Source organism: Eutrigla gurnardus, assembly GCF_963514095.1.
Source record: "Eutrigla gurnardus genome assembly, chromosome: 3".
NCBI classification, from domain to species: Eukaryota; Metazoa; Chordata; class Actinopteri; order Perciformes; family Triglidae; genus Eutrigla; species Eutrigla gurnardus.
In genome coordinates this window covers 819997-839336 of record NC_139917.1, presented here as the reverse complement: position 1 = coordinate 839336, position 19340 = coordinate 819997, and the positions used below count along the sequence as shown (strand labels likewise).

The 19340-nt window shown below is 43.1% G+C and overlaps 1 protein-coding gene across 1 annotated transcript in view; it reads right to left on the bottom strand.

Moving 5' to 3' along the window:
- Positions 1–9236: 9236 nt before the first annotated feature.
- Positions 9237–19340, bottom strand: part of fbxo8 (F-box protein 8) — a 35366-nt gene continuing 25262 nt past the window's right edge. The window contains exon 8 of the mRNA XM_084004991.1: positions 9237–12236. Within this exon, the coding sequence (XP_083861117.1) occupies positions 12049–12236 (188 nt within the window). The 3' untranslated portion in view covers positions 9237–12048. The remainder of the gene's footprint in view (positions 12237–19340) is intronic.

Genomic DNA, 19340 nt, shown 5'->3' with positions numbered 1-19340 from the left:
CCCGGCGGATGAAGCAGCATGTTTCTGGTTAACTGTGAGCTGAATGTATCTGTTTGCAACTAATGAACCTGAACATGAGTGTCGTTAAACTCTTGGGACAGTTAACAACGCTCTCTGTGTGGCCAGCATGGCGGGCGAGTGCCACCAACATCAACGTCTGCTCCACACGCCTCCCAAGGCTCCAACGCCATCGTTTTGAGCGAGCTCCGTATGAGGACGCGTTTGCTGACTTATTATTCACGCAGGTTTTAAGATTTTGTTTCAAATTCATCATTGTCATATGCAACAATTACAACAAAGCAGTCACTGGCGATTGAAATCTTGAAGCATAAACATGAATAAATATTAAAGACGAAGTGGTTTGTGGGAGACAGAAATTCAAATGGATAAACTGAACAGGAATGTAGTATGTGCCTTACGACAGGTAATACATATATATATATATATATATATATATATATATATATATATATATATATATATATATATATATATATATACGCTATATATGCATCATCATTTCCTGGATGACAACTAATTTTTTAGTTAACATTTTTTTACTATTTTTACTTTTTGCCGTGTAAGTATTATTACTCTTACTCTTTTTTGTTTTTCGGTGACGATGCCTGCCAACAACTTTGGCTAACTTTCACATTCACAGCCATGTGTATTAATGCGCATATAAAAAGCATGATTTCCTGTATAGTTACAAACTGAATAAAACATTTTATTATCTTTATACAATTTTTTGTTTTTTACTTTTTGCCACGCAAGTGTTATTAGTTTTTTTTCTGAGGTAGCAATGCCTGCCAACACCTTTGGCTAACTTAACTACATTCACAGCAATGCTTGTTATTATGGACGGTTAAATACATAAATCAGTAAACAGATATTTCAAAAATACTTCACTTATTTTACACAACCCTGTGGCTTCAAACAGCTTTGTGAAATCATCAGTAAAGCTATTTTTGTAAAAAAAAAAAAAAAGAAAAAAAGATTGCACCTCTATTCGTCATTGGTTACAAAGTCTAAATCTCATATGAAATGTCAGTGCTAACAGGCCTCCATACATCCAGGTTTTTTTACCCACATAAATACACGGATCATCATTTCAACACTTTTGTATTTATGAAAATATCACGACTGTCATTGTTAAGTTATGTGATTTATAATGGAGTCGTGCGATGCCGATGCTGCTTTTAAAGACCCACACACACACACACACACACACAGCCCATATGTTGATACACACACTGAAACTGTTATTATTCATTGAAAAGGACCAGCGATGTGACATCAGATCATTTACTCTGTTTTCTCTGCTGCATTTTAAGCTGCGTCAGCGTTGCCGTTATGTCAACGGACATGGCTTCACATCCTCCCCGTCGTTCTGTCTTAATCCTCTCTTTTTCATTTGCCTTTTTATTGATTCTCCATCTCTGCTTCATGTGGCTGCACTTTTCATTTAGAAGTTGCATTTTACTAGACAGCCTTCGGTGGCTGCTGGATGCTGAAAGGCTTGTGGAGTCACCAATTACAACGTCCTTTCACTGAAATATACATCTGATGGCGCACCAGGGACACTTATTCTACACAAACAGCTTTACTTTAATTAGGCAAATTTAATAAGCATTTGGGAAGAAGGGTGTAGTAAAACTTTCATTCGCAGGCCACATGTACCCCAAATCCAAGTACGGAGAAAAATACTTGAAAATTATTTTTAAAAAGCATGCGTTTTTAAATTGAATTTCTTTTTAGGTGCATTCCAGCTATTCATTAGAAGTGAAACATTCAAACCTGAGACGTTTATCAGATGGAAAGTGTGTCTTGAATTGTGAGTGGCACCGAGTCCAAAAGTATAATTGTGCTTTCTGCCTCCCTGCTGGACTCACACTAGAACGCTCCCCGTAAACATCCCAAAATACAGCCAGACATATCTGGCATTTTCTCCAAGTGTATATCTTTGGAAACTTTGGGATCTCCTCTTAAAATAAACTTCTGGCTTCAACCAATGTTTGGCTCCACAGCAGCAGTCAACAGTAACAATGGGCTCATCAAACTCAACATCCAGTTTTAATGTCAATCTAGGTGTAATTTGGTTTTGGGCACTGATGTTCTATGAATATTTATCTTTTATTAATGCACTTAATTTTATGTCACTTTTTCATTGCAATGAATTTAAATTAGATTTTTTTTTTTTAAACGTGTTAAACATAATTTAATGTCAATTTACACAAAAAAAATAGTAGACATATTTTTCACATTTACAACATTATTACAAAAACAATTCTTAAAGTCTTAATAATGTAATGAGTCATGATAATAAAGCTATTATTATTATTATTATTATTATTATTATTATTATTATTATTATTAGCAGCAGCAGCAGCAGTAATAGTTAGTACCCTCAGAGCTGTACCTGAAGGGTCAGTTGTGTGTGTTAGCAGCAGCACTGTGTGAACCGGCCTGGTGTGTGTGTGTGTGTGTGTGTGTGTGTGTGTGCGTGTGTGTGTGTGTGTGTATGCGCGTGTGTTTGCATGTGTGTTTGCGTGTGTGTGCATGTGTGTGTGTGCGTGTGTGTATGCGTGTGTGTGTGTGTGCGTGTGTGTGTGTGCGTGCGCGTGTGTGTGTGTGCATGTGTGTGTGTGTGTGTGTATGTGTGTACGTGTGTATGTGTGTGTGTGCATGTGTGTATGTGTGTGTGTCTGTGTGCGTGTGTGTGTCTGTGTACGCGTGTGTGTGTGTGTATGTGTGTGTGTGTGTGTGCTGCAGTGTCAGCAGCAGCAGCTCATGCTGATGAAGTGCAGAGGCTCTGGGGCTCAGGAGGCCATCCATCATCTCCATCAAGTTTAAGTGAGGCTCTCTGGACGGGGACGCCACCAGACGACGACCTGGGCCACCAGTCGGAGCTGGACTAAATAAACACCAGCCTCTTCTTCATCATCATCATCATCATCATCCTCCTCCTGAGAACCAACTGGTGGAGCTGCTGGGTTGCACAGCGTCGTGTGGGGATGTTTTCTCTTTTGTTTGTTTTTCCCATTTCTATGAATATATTTATGTGGACAATCCCACATCAACACCCCGACAGGCCTCCATCGTGGGAACATGGCGTTGGCACCTCCACGCGGACATTCGATAGATAATTGGATTCTCGGCTACAGGCAGGGTGCAACAATAAGACGCGCCTGCAAGGAAAATGTTGTGTTGGGGCTAGTAAATCTCGCAACTCTCTTGGACTTGATTGGGCAAGTAGTAAAAAAGAATTAAACACGTCGTTTTTCCAGAGTCGATGATGGAAGTAGCTTAAAGCGAGCCTTCTTATATCGTGTTCTTGTTTTACCACTCTACGCGTTTTTTGTTGTTTTTAACATGCTCCATAAATGAGCTAAACCTTAAACCCGAGCCGCCTCGCTTCCCTTGCATCTCCGTGTGCAGTACGCCAGTGGCGGCCGCTCACAGGAAAGTGGCGGCAGTTGAGACAACGTTTATGAGCTGAAGGGCAAGAATTTCAATTATTAGAGGCGTTAAAGGTGGCCGAGGTGAAAACTCCCACTATGTATCGGCATTAGCAACAGGTTTGAGAGCAAGCCGGATTTAGCCTTTGCTCTCATTTCATAACTTCTAATTAATAAAACTATTTGTACTATTTTGCAAGAAAAAATGAAAATGAGCAGGTAGATTTAAAAAAAACAAAACATGTTGAACACTGACAAGCTACTGAAATACCTAATTTAATACAAACATACATTAGAAAGCAAATCATTTAGTCATATATTCCAAAACAAATTTATTATTGTTATGATAAGCTGCGGTTGATGTTGCAGCACGACATGTGATGAATCCTCTTAGTTTCTATGACAACGTTCAAAGACGCCGTCGTAGATCTGACATCTGTTCATCATTCATTTGCTACAGTCATTGATTGCAGGCGCATCCAGGAAACACACGCACACACACACACACACACACACACACACACACACTCCATCCATCAAGTAACGTTGTCAGTGTGTCCATAGTATCATAAAGGGTTTCCAGTTGATGCATTTTTCTCTATGGTTCTCCACTAATCAACTGACGGAAAGTTCATCATTCGTTATATCTTTTTGGAAATGAATTTTAGGGGTTAGTCTAACTCAAAAGAACTCAATTTCCTTAAAGGAAAATACATTATGTTTGCAAATGTTTGCATGTGCTTTGAATTCATCAAAAGAAAATATATCAAAATAAATAAATGCATTGAGCAGCTCGTCATTGTTTTTCTTCTTGTGAAAAAAGACTACACGTCAGCGTAACATTTAAAGGCCGACATGTCTGCTTTCTAAACACTTCTACACAGGACGTGGTATTAAAGCATCAGGGCTATTAAACGGCTTGAAACGCTCCTTTAGGAACAACGTTACATCGTTACATGAGCATGTTTGTGTCACTGAGAGACATCGGGACTTCATGGCTGAAGCTGAAGGAACTATTTAACGTGTTTGTGAAAACTCTTAAGGGTGATTCATCTGTTGGATTTCTGACAGTTGTACAGAAGACACAACTACTTTATCACTAAACACATGAAATGAACCCCAACGCAGCAAACCGCACAAATAAATGTGAGCAATTTCAAATATTACACAATATAGAATAAAAAGAAGTGTCACTTTGTGGAAGTTTAACTTCTGTCGGAGAATGTGACCGTGTGTGTTGTGTGCATATGTGTGTGTGTGTGACCGTGTGTGTGCGTGTGTGTGCATATGTGTGTGTGTGTGTGACCGTGTGTGTGTGTGTGAGTGACCATGTGTGTGTGTGCATGTGACCGTGTATGTGTGTGTGTGCATGTGTGTGACCATGTGTGAATGTGTGTGCATGTGTGTGACCGTGTGTGTGTGTGTGACCGTGTATATGTGTGTGTGACCGTGTATGTGTGTGTGTGTGTGTGTGCGGGTGTGCATGCATGTACGTGTGTGTGTGTGTGTAGGTCACATATCTGTGCCCTCTGCTCTCTTTTCATTTGCAGTACATAAAACATCACCACCCAGGAATAGGTCATTCACATGCACACACGCATGGACGCACACACACAAACACACAAAGGTCAAGTGTCAAAGGTCATATTGTGTCTGAAGAGGATTTACTCTCCTGGCTGTTTGAACTCCAGCGTGCAGACGCTGAAGCAGAATTACAAGAAGCCGTGTGGCCTGCATCACGTCTTCTGTTGGCCTCCTTTATTCTTCACTCTCGTTTATTTCACCGGCTCTGATGATGCAGAGAGGACTGCTTCTTTAAGGTCTCCCTCCATAGATAAAGGGGCATTAAATGCACAAAGGGATATCCTTTTTTAAACCAGGCTCTATTTTTTACTTCTCTACCATGATAGCAGCTAATCACATGACTCACCCCATCATGGTAATTCACCATGATCAACTTGTTCTTTATTATGATCTGCGATAAAATCCTTACTTTTTTTCTGATCCTTACTTCCATCAAGCAATAATATGAACACATTTTCAGTTTTTTCATATTTAGAATTGGATTCCTTACAAGTGAATTGTTAACATAATAGCTAATAATAATTATAAGTGTATGAGCTATTATTAAAGTTAGACCACATCTCAGTCATATTGTGATCCTATTTAACAATATGAGCAAAAATATCTATAAAATATATACATATTTTGTATTTTTCTTATTTGTATTTTTATATGAAAATCTAGTCATCTTTTCCTCCTGTGAAATAAAATATGACGATCAGCTAGTACCAATCAATTCTAACCAATAATATCACAACCTCGATCTGGGTATGGAACCATTATTTTGGCAAAAATTACATTATCCCAAAAATATGCTTTAAAACTCTTAAAATGGCACTTAAACATACTGGAAACACTTTTTATATTTTGTTAACAGATATGATTGTGTCACAGCCTTTTTAGTAAAAAACAACAATTTATTTAAAATAAGATTATAAATCATGAGGTATCCCTGCATAAATGAAGGATAAATAGATGTATAAATAAATATATTTTTGTATCCAATATTCTTAAATCAAACTATTTTTTACTTTTCTACTCTGAGAGCAGCTAGACAGATTTTTAAGTCACTTTTAATGATATTGACCTTTATCCCCATAATGGAAATTCACTACGATCCAAGTTATTGTGAGTGTTTTATTTTGATAAAATCGTCTATCGTCCCATCCATCCATGGAGCTGCAACTTTTAACAACAAGGGAGGTGTGTGTGGAGCCTTCTCTGCAGCTCCTGATCACGCTGCATTCTAACCCCACACACTTTGTAACGCTACAATTACAGGATTTCATTTCAAGCTCTCTTGCAATGGTTCACCTCAAGTATTCCCTCCATTGGAAGATGATCACAATACAGAAGATAAAGATGCTCTAACTTCTGTTACACTGGGACTTCAAATGATTATGACTAATTTATGCAACAGCTCTGCTTGCTCATTGGCTGTCTTCATATGGCTTCATATACAACCCTCTCAACCACCCAGCAGCAGAAGAATTGATACAGTGGTGTGACCAAAGGACGGCATTTAAAAAAAAAAGTTAGAATAGGGTTGAACATGTTTATAATACATTTATATCGCACATCCATGTTCAAACACTAGATGTCGACAAAATGGAATTAAATTGTGTTGGGAAAAAAACGCCTTTTAACCCCTTTACATCACATGTCCTGTCATTTTATAGAATTTTTTTTAATATATACACATTTCTTATTTTTATATGAAAATCCAGTCTTATTTTCTTCCTGTAAAACAAAATATGATGTCAGCTAGTATTACCCAATTTCAACCAATAATATCATGACATCCATCAATCTGCAACATTTAGCCATAAGCTTATTTATTTAACAGTTCTAACCTGTTCCGACCTGGGTCCAGTTTTAGACATGATGCAATCCATGGTGAAAGATGTGTGGCGTGGTTAAAATTTTCAAATATTAAAATAGATACAAAATATAGATGAAATGTTTAAAAATACCTAGGTTAAAATGAGACCAGGACTCTAATAAAAACAGGTTCTTTTAAAATCAGGGTTGAGCAGAGTTAAAACCACAATTAGGTTAACAGTTTAAAAGATCTATTACAAAAAAGCAATTTAAAATAGTTAACCCAGCCCCAAGTCTCTCCCGATGTCCCACAGTCTTTTGGTCCGTCCTCCACCCGTCCAGGCGTCAGAAGAGGCCCTCAATCGCTCCGACACACATATACGGGGGCAGGAGAACAGGGATAGTTATGAAGACTAAAATTCGTTGGGTTAGACAGGAATGTCCAAAGTCTAAAATTCTTGATAAAAAAGCCAACCAGTCCTTTAAAATAGTCAAGAGGGGTACTTAACCGGGAGAGGGGTGCGTCGTGACATACACCCCTCTACAATCCCACGGTGCTTCCCCTCCACTCTGGCCGGTGGAAAACTTTTTCGCTTCGTCGTAGCCCACGCTCCCTCCGTCCTTCCTGCTCTCTCCCCGGTCCGTTGTCGTCTTCTTTTGCCGTTTTCCCCGTCCTGCCGCCAGAATCAAAAGGCCTACCTGCGCTTGTTTCACCACCTGCAGCTTGTTGCGCTGATTAGCGCGTCGTGCACTTCAGGGTCAGCTCGGTAAAAAGGGGAACATTGGATGCGGTTCCACAATTAAAACAATTACAGCAAACAAAAAAACTAAAAGATGCAATAATCGATAAAATCACCACAACACACAAAATATGCACACTAAAAAACTGACCCCGTCACAGATGCCTCGTTTCTTTGTATTTTTCTAGAAATACAACAATACTGTTTTTTATTCAGTCATGGATGTGCCCGTCTATGAAGAACAAAAACACCAAGGATTTTGGTTGAATTTTGATTACTTTAGCTCCAAGAGAACAAATCTTTCTCTTAAGTCATGAAAATGATTGCATAATTGCACACTTATATTGCAGACATTTTTTTTTTTATTTGGCCTGAATGGCCTTTCTTTTAAATTCTGAACTGCTAATATAACGCAACAATTATATTGTGATGATCTGTGTTTTTCTCTACTTCAGTTCCTGTTTTATTTTGTAGTTTTGTCCCGTGTTGGTTTCCTGTCTTATTTCCTGGTCCTTGTTGTTTCTGCTGTCTTGACTCCCCCACCTTCTCGTGTTGATTACCTACCTGCCCTAATGTGTGTTTCCTGTCTCGCTGTTGGGTCATTGCATTGTGCGACTGTGGCTTAGGTGTAGAGCGGGTTGGCCAATGTTCGGAGGCGTCGGCAGTTCGATCCCCGCCCTTGTTACTGTGTCATGGTCGTTGTGTCCTTGGGCAAGACACTTCACCCAGCTTGCCTCGTGTGAATGTGTATGACTGCTGTATGTTTGAGGTGGTGGTCGGAGGGGCCGTAGGCGCAGAATGGCAGCCACGCTTCCGTCAGTCTGCCCCCAGGGCAGCTGTATCAGAGTTTACTACCACCGGTATGACTGTGTGAATGAATGGATCCTGGAACCCTGTCAGAGCGCTTTGAGTGTCTTGCAAAGGGCTGTACAAATCCAATCCATTATTATTATTTATGGCCCTGCATGCTGCACCACCTTGTCTTCCTGCGTCTTCCTGTTTCTTTTTGACTGCCGTTTTTACCCTTGTGGTCTCCCTAAGTTCATACTTTGTTTTATTAGTTAAATAAACATTTTTTCCGTTACATTTTGTCTCCTGCCTGCTTTTGGGTCCAACCCCTTGTTCAGTCGTGACACATATATTTTATGTAGCCATCCTAAGTGGATTCAATGTTATGTCCTATTGGATCCATATCTGTGGCGATGAGGGAGGTTGTGTGTGGAGCGTTCCACTTCTTTAGCGGTCCAATCAAATGCGTAGGATTTGATTTAAATCCCTGTTCTCTGGGGAATAATCCCAATACAGAAGATAAAGATGCTTTGACCTAAGCTTAGCATTGACATGAATTGTTCTCCCAGCATCAGTTCTCCTTAATGCTTCACATGTTAAACTGTAGAGAGCAAAGATCTATCTCTGACCTAAACGTCCATCACTCAACGATCAAAACGGCACGATTACAGTCTAAATACTGAGTCTACTTCCACCTTTTCCACCTCACACTGTGGAGCTGCATGTGGTTGTCAGTAAAATCCCACATTTAATGAGTCAGATACTTGGAATCAAAAATGGAGTTAAAAACAGGACGTGGACTTCCTTCATCATTTCAAAGAAAAACAAGTTACAGTTCTATATCAAAGAGGATCATCAGCAATAATGACTCATCAATTTTTTTAATGTTCTGAGTTCAGCAAACTAATAAAGAGGCTCTTATTAGACATGATTTACAAAACAGATCAATAAATAAGTGCTGGTGTTGCAGTAAGATATCTAGATTATTATATGGAACCTTAATTCAACAGACAAAACTGCTTCACTGTTTCATCCCCTCAGTTCCTATGGTTACATTCAGTTGCCACTGACGCCTCACTGTTGCGGCTACAGGCTAGCTGCTGGACTCAGAGTGATTGCAGCCCCTCCAGGAAGTCGTGATGCAACAGTGAACAGTTTCAACCAACCCCAGAGAATTCTGTTCAATCTCGGCTAAATAAGGTGGCAGCAAGTTTCCATTGCGTCGCAATTTCATTAAAAAGCTGCCACGAAATGAGGCATTTTAAAAAAGCCTGCGAAATCCTGGAGGAGCAGTCGCCATCATTCTGCATTCAGTCCGCTGGCTATTATTGTTAAACCCAGTTATGGCTTTAAAAAAAGCATCAGCTGCAAATGTCATCAATGCGTTCTAATTCAATTTTGTTATACTTTTTCCATTTCTTCAGATTGGCTTTTACGCAAAAAATGCAACCATCATTTCAAATGACACATATACACTTGCCTATTGATTTACCACACTGCTAATGATGTGAAGTGTTAAGTAAGAATATTTTCTTTTTTTGACAGGGTTACAGCTGCATGTGTTTAACAGTCATTATAAAATCCATATTCGAAATGATAAAAGGTACGTTTAAATTGAAGGATTATGATGTTACAGCAGCAGTCGCCACGTCATGGGGGCTGTTTTTTGGGGAAGCTGGTAACAGAAATGACAGCTGTAGAACTTCTGAAAAAGGGGGGACTTCAGGCAGTTTCCTCCGCTGTCATGGTCGTGCCATTGTTGTTCTGAGACATGGAGTCAGAATGATGAGGAAATCCTTGATGTTGCTCCACATAACATCGTCTTTCTCTCCACTTGACTTTAGCCGTCTCCTTGGTGATATCACTGAAGTGTTTGCTGTCCTCGTAGCGTAGCAGCCACTCTCTACCTGCCACAGAGGACGTTGTCTCCTAAAGCAAAGCAGTCATTATACATTTCCCTAATATCATGTTCGAGAAACAGTTTTTATACATTGAATTTTAATCTGGACAAAAACTTGCACATAAACATTAGCTAGCATTCCTGGACGACCATGTGTTTCATCGCTTTGCTTTTACCTGAAGACCATCAGGTTAATTGTGAACCAACCCAGATGTAAGGATTTACATGAAAGTTAAATCATTTCACATTTCTCTCTAAACCAAACTTAAGGCTAAATGTGTCCCTCATGTCATCATCAGCATTGCTTGACAGTTTAATAAGATTTTTAGTGGCAAATTTCTGAATTTCTTATGAAATTCTTCTGTTAACTGTTTGTTGACATTTCCATGAATGAAACTCGTCACTACAACCTGTCGCCTAGAAAACCTACATCCCCCTATACTGCACTCTGAATGACGTTTCCTGGTCACAATTTCAAACCGTTAGTACATGTTAAATGGAAAAAAATAACATATTCACGTTCAGCAACAATACTACCTCGTTAGGTTTAGTTACAATTGAAATTTAAACGACAGAAAAACGACATAAATGTACTTGGATATGTTCAGGCGACTTGGTTCACACAGGACTTTCACCCAGTAGACAGCAGTTTGTGTCCTGTGTTTTTTGACCCACATGGACTTCCATGGACTGTTTTGAAACTAATTTGTGATTTGTCCAGAGCAAATGAACCCAATGATAAAATGTGTTTCCCTTGCAATCTAATTCACAACACAGCTTCGCTGTGTGGGAATGTCATTTCTAGGAGACCAGGCCGGCCAGGGGAAGTGGTCTCAGACCTGGCAGAGCTTAACATTACACATCCACCCAATCACCACCTCACCCTGCCGCCCTCTGCGGCGTAGGCATGCCATGGGGAAAAGCCTGATGCCTGCAGCCATAGCCGCCTAAACAGTAGTCCCCGCTGGATAGACCTGAGTTTCCTGCTGTCTGTCATCGCATGCTGTTCCTGTGCTATTGTGTGTATCACTGTCGGACCTGGACAGCGCTGTGGAGAGGAATTTGCCCTCGGACACAATAAAGTCTGTGCAGTTTGATGACTTGGAATACGTACAAGCAAACCTCAGAGAAAAGCAAAAGAGCACCAAAATGTTCCTGCATCAAAGTGTTGTCTTGTTCATTTTACTCGTAAATCAGAAAAGAAAAAAAAAAACACATTCAGCCACAGAAAACCCGATCTGGTTAGAATTGGAAACCTGGACATTCCGGTTGTTACCATTGGACAGAGCATCAAGGTCAAGAAATGTGAAGAATAGCTCCAATGTAGCTTTGTCATTAGTTACACTGGTTTATGCTACTCGTGATATTAGTGAGTGGTCTTGTTTTAGGCCCACTGGTTAACATGAAGCAGGTGTCCAATAGAACATCGGCAGGACTGTCCCGGCATCACCTCCACTCATCCCTCCACCAATCAGTAGTCACCATCCGTCAGTGCAGTATCAGAGCTCGTCTTCATGGTTCCACTTTAAAAAAAAAACGTTCTCCTTCTTTGCAGTGACTTGGTTTGAAAGACATTTTCACGCCTTTCATTAAAGTATTTTGGAGCACAGCCTGTCTCTCACAGTGCAGTGGTGCGTTTTTCTAACCTTTCTAGTAAGTATAATCCACATTCACAATGTTCCGTATACTTCCCAGACACGATGTACAGGAAGCCAATCAGCAGTTCCTATTCTTCAGTGCAGTATGAGGATCTCAACCGGACGGCTGGTAGGTGGAGCTACGCAGCCACGTGGCCGATCAAGTATATGTTGTCATAGAGGTGGCCTACAAAGTCATCCGAGACATTATGTGCCGCTCGGCGAGTGTTCCTGATAAACTCTCTCTTGGACATTTTGTTTTTGACGTGGGGGCTGGTGAGGTCGATGGACAGCAGGATGAGACTGTAGCACAGCACGTACACGGCGTCTGCAGAGAGACAGGAAGAGGCCGTGATCCAACGGGAGGCATGCACTGGTAACATTACAGTTCTTACATTTGAAAACATGTTTTATGTTCATCAGATAATCTTCACTTTCTGACTGTAACAAATTAAAAATATAACATGATGCCGTTGTTACATATTAAAGGGGCCATATTATTATTATTATTTTCTCTGGTCTCTACACCTATAAACTGGTCCTCCCTGAGCCTGTCAACTCCCAGGATGAGGAAAACAAGCAATTCCTGCATGGTCTCTGCAGCCCACCCTCTGGTAAAACGGTGCTCCTACACGCTGTTCAGATTCAGCTCTTTTCGTTACGTAACGAAAGGAGTCATTTGCATAAGCCAAACTCCTCTGCACGATGATAGGAGATCTGAAAGGGGGGCGTTTCGCAACACAGTGCTGAGAGCCGACAGCGCGGACAGAGAAAGCGGACAGACAGTGCCAAGCAGAGAGACCCACGGCGAGTGCTGACGAGAGCATGGACAGACCGACAGCAGAACCGACAGCCTGGGCCGACAGCGGCACGGACCGGCACGGACCGAAAGCACGCATGGACCGACAGCGTGCACGGACCCACAGCGTGCACTGAGAGTGTGGACCGACATCGCGGACAGACAGTGCGGGAGAGCGCGGACAGCGCGCACAGAGAGCACGGGCAGACAGCGCAGACCGACAGCGCGCATGGACCCACAGCGCACACGGAGAGTGCAGCCCAACTTACCGGTCATGGCGCTGGGTGATCCGGCTGGTGCTCCGTTAATAAATCCCGGTACGGGTGAAGCCGGAGACAATCCTCCCTCTGTCTCACGCGCTCTGGTGCGTCTTCACTGCTGCCTCCGGTCAGACGGAGCCTGGGGGCGCATGTCCGACAGAGCACCGTGCACTGTGGTCCGGGTCTGGTCTCCTGCGTTTCATTTTTACGCCTACGGTCCGTGTTAGCTTCTATGTGTGTGCTAACCACTTCACATGGGACTGCTTCAGTAACAAGGATCAGTACAAAGCTGGCTTTGCCTTGACACTGACCCTCGTAAAAGGATCTGTCCCCACAATACCCAGCAACTTCACCTGAGCCACATAGCCGAGCCATAGCGATACATCCACGTAAACATTGGCGCATAATGCAGCGTAGCGCATGCTGCCGCGTAGCGCAAGCGGCATCGTCTCCGTTTCTCTCTGAGTAGGCAATGACAGACGGAGCTCATTAGCATTTAAAGGTGCAGACACGAAGCAGCCTGTTCTCAACTTTTAGACAGCTGAAATTCAGGACCATGGATGGGTTTGGGGCAATGCATATCGAATCCAGTGTTGTTGGACCTCTGACAACTGTGTGAAATGATGAAAAACAGTATAATATGGGATCTTTAACGTTCAACATTATGTTTCAGTTTGAAGTAAGGGTGTTAACAATTAACCACTTAACCAGTTAAACAGTTAAAAGACATGTGAAAAATAAAAAAAAGTCAAGTAAGACAGCTTGTCACTTAAAGGAGCGCTGGTCCACCTTAAAGGTCAGTCCACCTTAAGTGTTCCTGAGCCAGAGCAGCCAGAGTTGTTGCTAACTTCGGGGCTAACCTCACTTCAGCTGGCTGACAACAAGACACGGGAAATTCGCTTGAGCCTCCTAATGCGGCGTTCACACTGGACGCGATAGACGCAAATACAATCGCGTGAGGCGCGTGTATCGCGCCGCTTGATCATTTTGGACTATTCGCTTCATTCGCGTCATTCGCGCATGACGCTCATTTTTGAACCGGTGCCGCTCTAGCGGGGGAAACGAGGGCAGCGCTGGCGGGGAGCCGGCGGGTCACGTCGGCGGACCCTCCTCCTCCGCCTCGGGGTACCCGATGCCAGAGTCCGTGAGCCTCCTCCGGGAGCCACGTCCCTCGCACCTCTCCCCAGGGAGAGTCGGGGGCACATTCGACTAGACCTCAGATCAGACGAGACAACCCGCTGAATTTAAGCATATTACTAAGTGGAGGAAAATAAACTAACCAGGATTCCCTCAGTAGCGGCGAGCGAAGAGGGAAGAGCCCAGTGCCGAATCCCCGTCCGACGGGCGGACGTGGGAAATGTGGCGTACGGAAGACCGCTTGCCCGGTGTCGCCCGGGGGCCTGAGTCCTTCTGATCGAGGCTCAGCCCGTGGACGGTGTGAGGCCGGTAACGCCGGGGTCCGGTCTTCCCGAGTCGGGTTGTTTTGGGTTGAATGCAGCCCGTCCATCTCAGCTCATCTGTCTGTCGGCTTGAACTCGTCGCTGATTGGATGTCGCGGCGCGATGCCGCCTGAAAAGTTCGATATTTTCAACTTTACTCGCGTCCGGTGTGAACGCCCCTTAAGAGCTGAGTTTTAGCATTCGTTCACCAATAAATAAACTGTACCCACAATGCACTGCTGCATTCATGTTGTAATGATACTGCTGACTAGGGCTGTAACGATACACCAAACTCACGATTCGGTTTGTATCACGATTTTTGACCCACGGTTAGATACAAATTTCGATATTATTTATTTTTTTAAATTAAACATTTGATTTATGTAAGATGCAGATTTGGCGTGTCTATCTGAAGGTCTGTTAACTGCACAGGTCCCTCACTCAACTTCCATCCATCCATCCATTTTCTACCGCTTATCCTGTATTCAGGGTCGCGGGGGGGCTGGAGCCGATCCCAGCTGTCATTGGGCGAAGGCAGGGTACACCCTGGACAGGACGCCAGTCTATCACAGGGCTAACATATAGACAAACAACCATACACGCTCACATTCACACCTACGGGCAATTTGGAGTCACCAATTTACCTATCCCCATCCTGCATGTCTTTGGTCTGTGGGAGGAAGCCGGAGAACCCGGAGAGAACCCACGCTTACACAGGGAGAACATGCAAACTCCACACAGAAGGAACCCGGGGCCGACCCGGGGATCGAACCCGGGACCCTCTTGCTGTGAGGCGAGAGTGCTAACCACTACACCACCGTGCAGCCCTCACTCAACTTACTACAGAGAAATGTCCCACAAAGCAACGTTGCATAACCAAACTAAGGTAACGTAGTAACTGTAACTGTCTTTGGCAACGGGGAAACAAATACCGCAGCTGTACGTGGAGAAGCGTCCTTCCTCCCGCCCGTCCTACCGACTCCTCCTCACATTTCTGCCTGATAAACAGCGTCTGTCACCGGCAAAAAAAACTTTAATTCACCGAGTGTTTATGATGAAAAAAAATCTCCGCGACGGTCAGCCCTCCGGACCGAGACTTCAGTGAACTTTACCCCGGAAGACAGCCTCCGTCGGGTTTTGAGTGACAGGGAGACTCCAGGGAAACCCCTTGAAAACGCACACACGTCATCATCATGACGTGTACCGGGACGTCTCTTTGCGCTGCTTTCTGTGAATTACACAGCGGTTCGTCTTTACTCCAGCGGTGCTTCGCTCCGAGTGAACGAACAACGGCGGAGAATTAGCGAATGACCGCTGCGGTGTTAATTTGGTGTTACTTACAGCTCATAGTGCTGATCTGGACCGGAAGTTGTGTCGCAATTCTGCCTTCTGGTGGCGCGAGACAGGTTCGTGGATCTGAGTGTCGCGATTTCAGCTTCGATACATGTATCGTTACAGCCCTACTGCTATGGAGCTAGAACAGTCTCATAATTCATAAACGCACACAGAAATTCATAAATGCACAAAAAAGATTTACAAATGTATTTGGGGATTTGTATATACATGTGACTCAAAACACAAATACATTTTCAATGCACACACAAATATGTTTCATTTCATATGTAAGTAAAAAATATTCACATATAAAAAACAAGATTCATAAACATATTTCCAATGCACACACAAATCTAAAAAAAAATCACAAATACATGAATGTTAAAGTATTTGCAATCTTCATCAAATACGCATTTGGGGCTTGTTACATTCATATATGAACTGTTGGACCTGTATTTACAAAGTGCTTTTAATTTGTAAACCTCCCTGCATTTGTGTGTGAAACTTTTGAGACTCCCCTGACGTGACTCTGATCCACAAATGCGTTTTTTCTAAGAGGAGGTTGTCTGTAGCCAATCAGATGTCTCCCTCCTTTACAGCCAATCACGTGACTGTCTCCCCTCCTCCGGACGGCGGAGACGAAAGATGGCCTCTGGCAGTTCAAATGTAAGTAAAAAGTACTCATTTCTTATGAATCTTTTACATAAGTCATATTCCAGAATTATGAATGACTGTTTAGCATGAATCGTGACGCTAAATCAGGTCTGAAACCTGTTTTCAGTGACAGAAAGTAAATGCATTCAGCTGTATTTTTTGTTTGACACTGAAATATAACAGGCGAAACATCGGAATTAATTTATTCACGGCCACATCAAGTTAAAATATTAACTTAACCGATTATCCATCTGATTATCCGTCCTGCTGCGAGCGAACAACTTCTATCAGTGGTGACTGACTGTATATAAAAGTAAAATATAGACTATAGTCTAATATATAATGAGCTCCTGACGCTCAGCTCAACGGGTGAGGAGAACACCTGTAGGCGGAGACGCTCAGAGATAAAGTCAACAGCAGCGGATCAGCTGATCTCTCCCTCCGTACAAACGCTCCGTTCTGATCCAGCTCCACTGGACTTTCAAAGTAAAGGTGCCGCAAGCGGTAAATTAGTTAAATAGTGAAACAGCAGCGCTTTTATAGCCGGTTGTATGATAAAACTCTGAACATAACCTGGTCGGGACCTGGTCATGTACACTCAACAAAAATATAAACGCAACACTTTTGTTTTTGCTCATTTTTCATGAGATGGACTTAAAGATCTAAAATTCATTCCAGATACACAATATTACCATTTCTCTCAAACATTGTTCACAAATCTGTCTAAATGTGTGATAGTGAGCACTTCTGCTTTGCTGAGATAATCCATCGCACCTCACAGGTGTGCCACATCAAGATGCTGATCTGACATCATGATTAGTGCACAGGTGTACCTTATACTGCCCACAATAAAAGGCCACTCTGAAATGTGCAGTTTTGTCTCACAGCAAAATGCCACAGATGCCACAAGCATTGAGGGAGCGTGCAATTGGCATGCTGACAGCAGGAATGTCAACCAGATCTGTTGCTCGTGCATTGAATGTTCATTTCTCCACCATAAGCCGTCTCCAAAGGCGTTTCAGAGAATATGGCAGTACATCCAACCGGCCTCACAACCGCAGACCACGTGTAACCACACCAGCCCAGGACCTCCACATCCAGCTGGTTTACCTCCAAGATCGTCTGAGACCAGCCACTCAGACAGCTGCTGAAACAATTGGTTTGCATAACCAAACAATTTCTGCACAAACTGTCAGAAACCGTCTCAGGGAAGCTCAACTGCATGCTCGTCGTCCTCATCGGGGTCTTGACCTGACTCCAGCTCGTCGCCGTAACAGACTTGAGTGGGCAAATGCTCACATTCGATGGCGTCTGGCACGTTGGAGAGGTGTTCTCTTCACGGATGAATCTCGGTTTACATTGTTCAGGGCAGATGGCAGACAGCGTGTGTGGCGTCGTGTGGGTGAGCGCTTTGCTGATGTCAATGTTGTGGCCCATGGTGGTGGTGGGGTTATGGTATGGGCAGGCATCTGTTATGGACGAAGAACACAGGTGCATTTTATTGATGGCATTTTGAATGCACAGAGATACCGTGATGAGATCCTGAGGCCCATTGTTGTGCCATACATCCATGAACATCACCTCATGTTTCAGCAAGATAATGCACGGCCCCATGTTGCAAGGATCTGTACACAATTCTTGGAAGCTGAAAATGTCCCAGTTCTTGCATGGCCAGCATACTCACCGGACATGTCACCCATTGAGCATGTTTGGGATGTGCTTGACCGGCGTATACGACAGCGTGTACCAGTTCCCACTAATATCCAGCAACTTCGCACAGCCATTGAAGAGGAGTGGACCAACATTCCACAGGCCACAATTGACAATCTGATAAACTCTATGCGAAGAAGATGTGTTGCACTGCATGAGGCAAATGGTGGTCACACCAGATACTGACTGGTTCTGAGTCCCCAGACCCCCAATAAAGCAAAAAAATGCACATTTCAGGGTGACCTTTTATTGTGGACAGTCTAAGGCACACCTGTGCACTAATCATGATGTCAGATCAGCATCTTGATGTGGCACACCTGTGAGGTGGGATGGATTATCTCAGCAAAGCAGAAGTGCTCACTATCACACATTTAGACTGATTTGTGAACAATGTTTGAGAGAAATGGTAATATTGTGTATCTGGAATGAATTTTAGATCTTTAAGTCCATCTAATGAAAAATGGGAGCAAAAACAAAAGTGTTGCGTTTATATTTTTGTTGAGTGTATTTGTGATTTTTTTTTAGATTTGTGTGTGCATTGGAAATATGTTTATGAATCTTGTTTTTTATATGTGAATATTTTTTACTTACATATGAAATGAAACATATTTGTGTGTGCATTGAAAATGTATTTGTGTTTTGAGTCACATGTATATACAAATCCCCAAATACATTTGTAAATCTTTTTTGTGCATTTATGAATTTCTGTGTGCATTTATGAATTATGAGACTGTTCTAGCTCCATATACTGCTGACTGGGAGGAATTTTATTTGATGGTTGAAAAGATAAACTCACAAACTTCTCTAGCTCTCCATCCATCCATCCATCCATCCATCCATCCATCCATTGTCTTCCGCTTATCCGGGGCCGGGTCGCGGGGGCAGCTGCCTGAGCAGGGACGCCCAGACTTCTCTCTCCCCGGACACTTCCTCTAGCTCCTCCGGGAGGACCCCAAGGCGTTCCCAGGCCAGCCGGGCGACATAGTCCCTCCAGCGTGTCCTGGGTCTTCCTCTGGGTCTCCTCCCGGTGGGGCATGCCTGGAACACCTCCCGAGGGAGGCGTCCAGGGGGCATCCGGTACAGATGCCCGAGCCACCTCAACTGGCTCCTCTCGATGTGGAGGAGCAGTGGCTCTACTCCGAGCTCCTCCCGCGTGAAGGAGCTCCTCACCCTATCTCTAAGGGAGCGCCCCGCCACCCTCCGGCGGAAGCTAATTTCGGCCGATTGTATCCGGG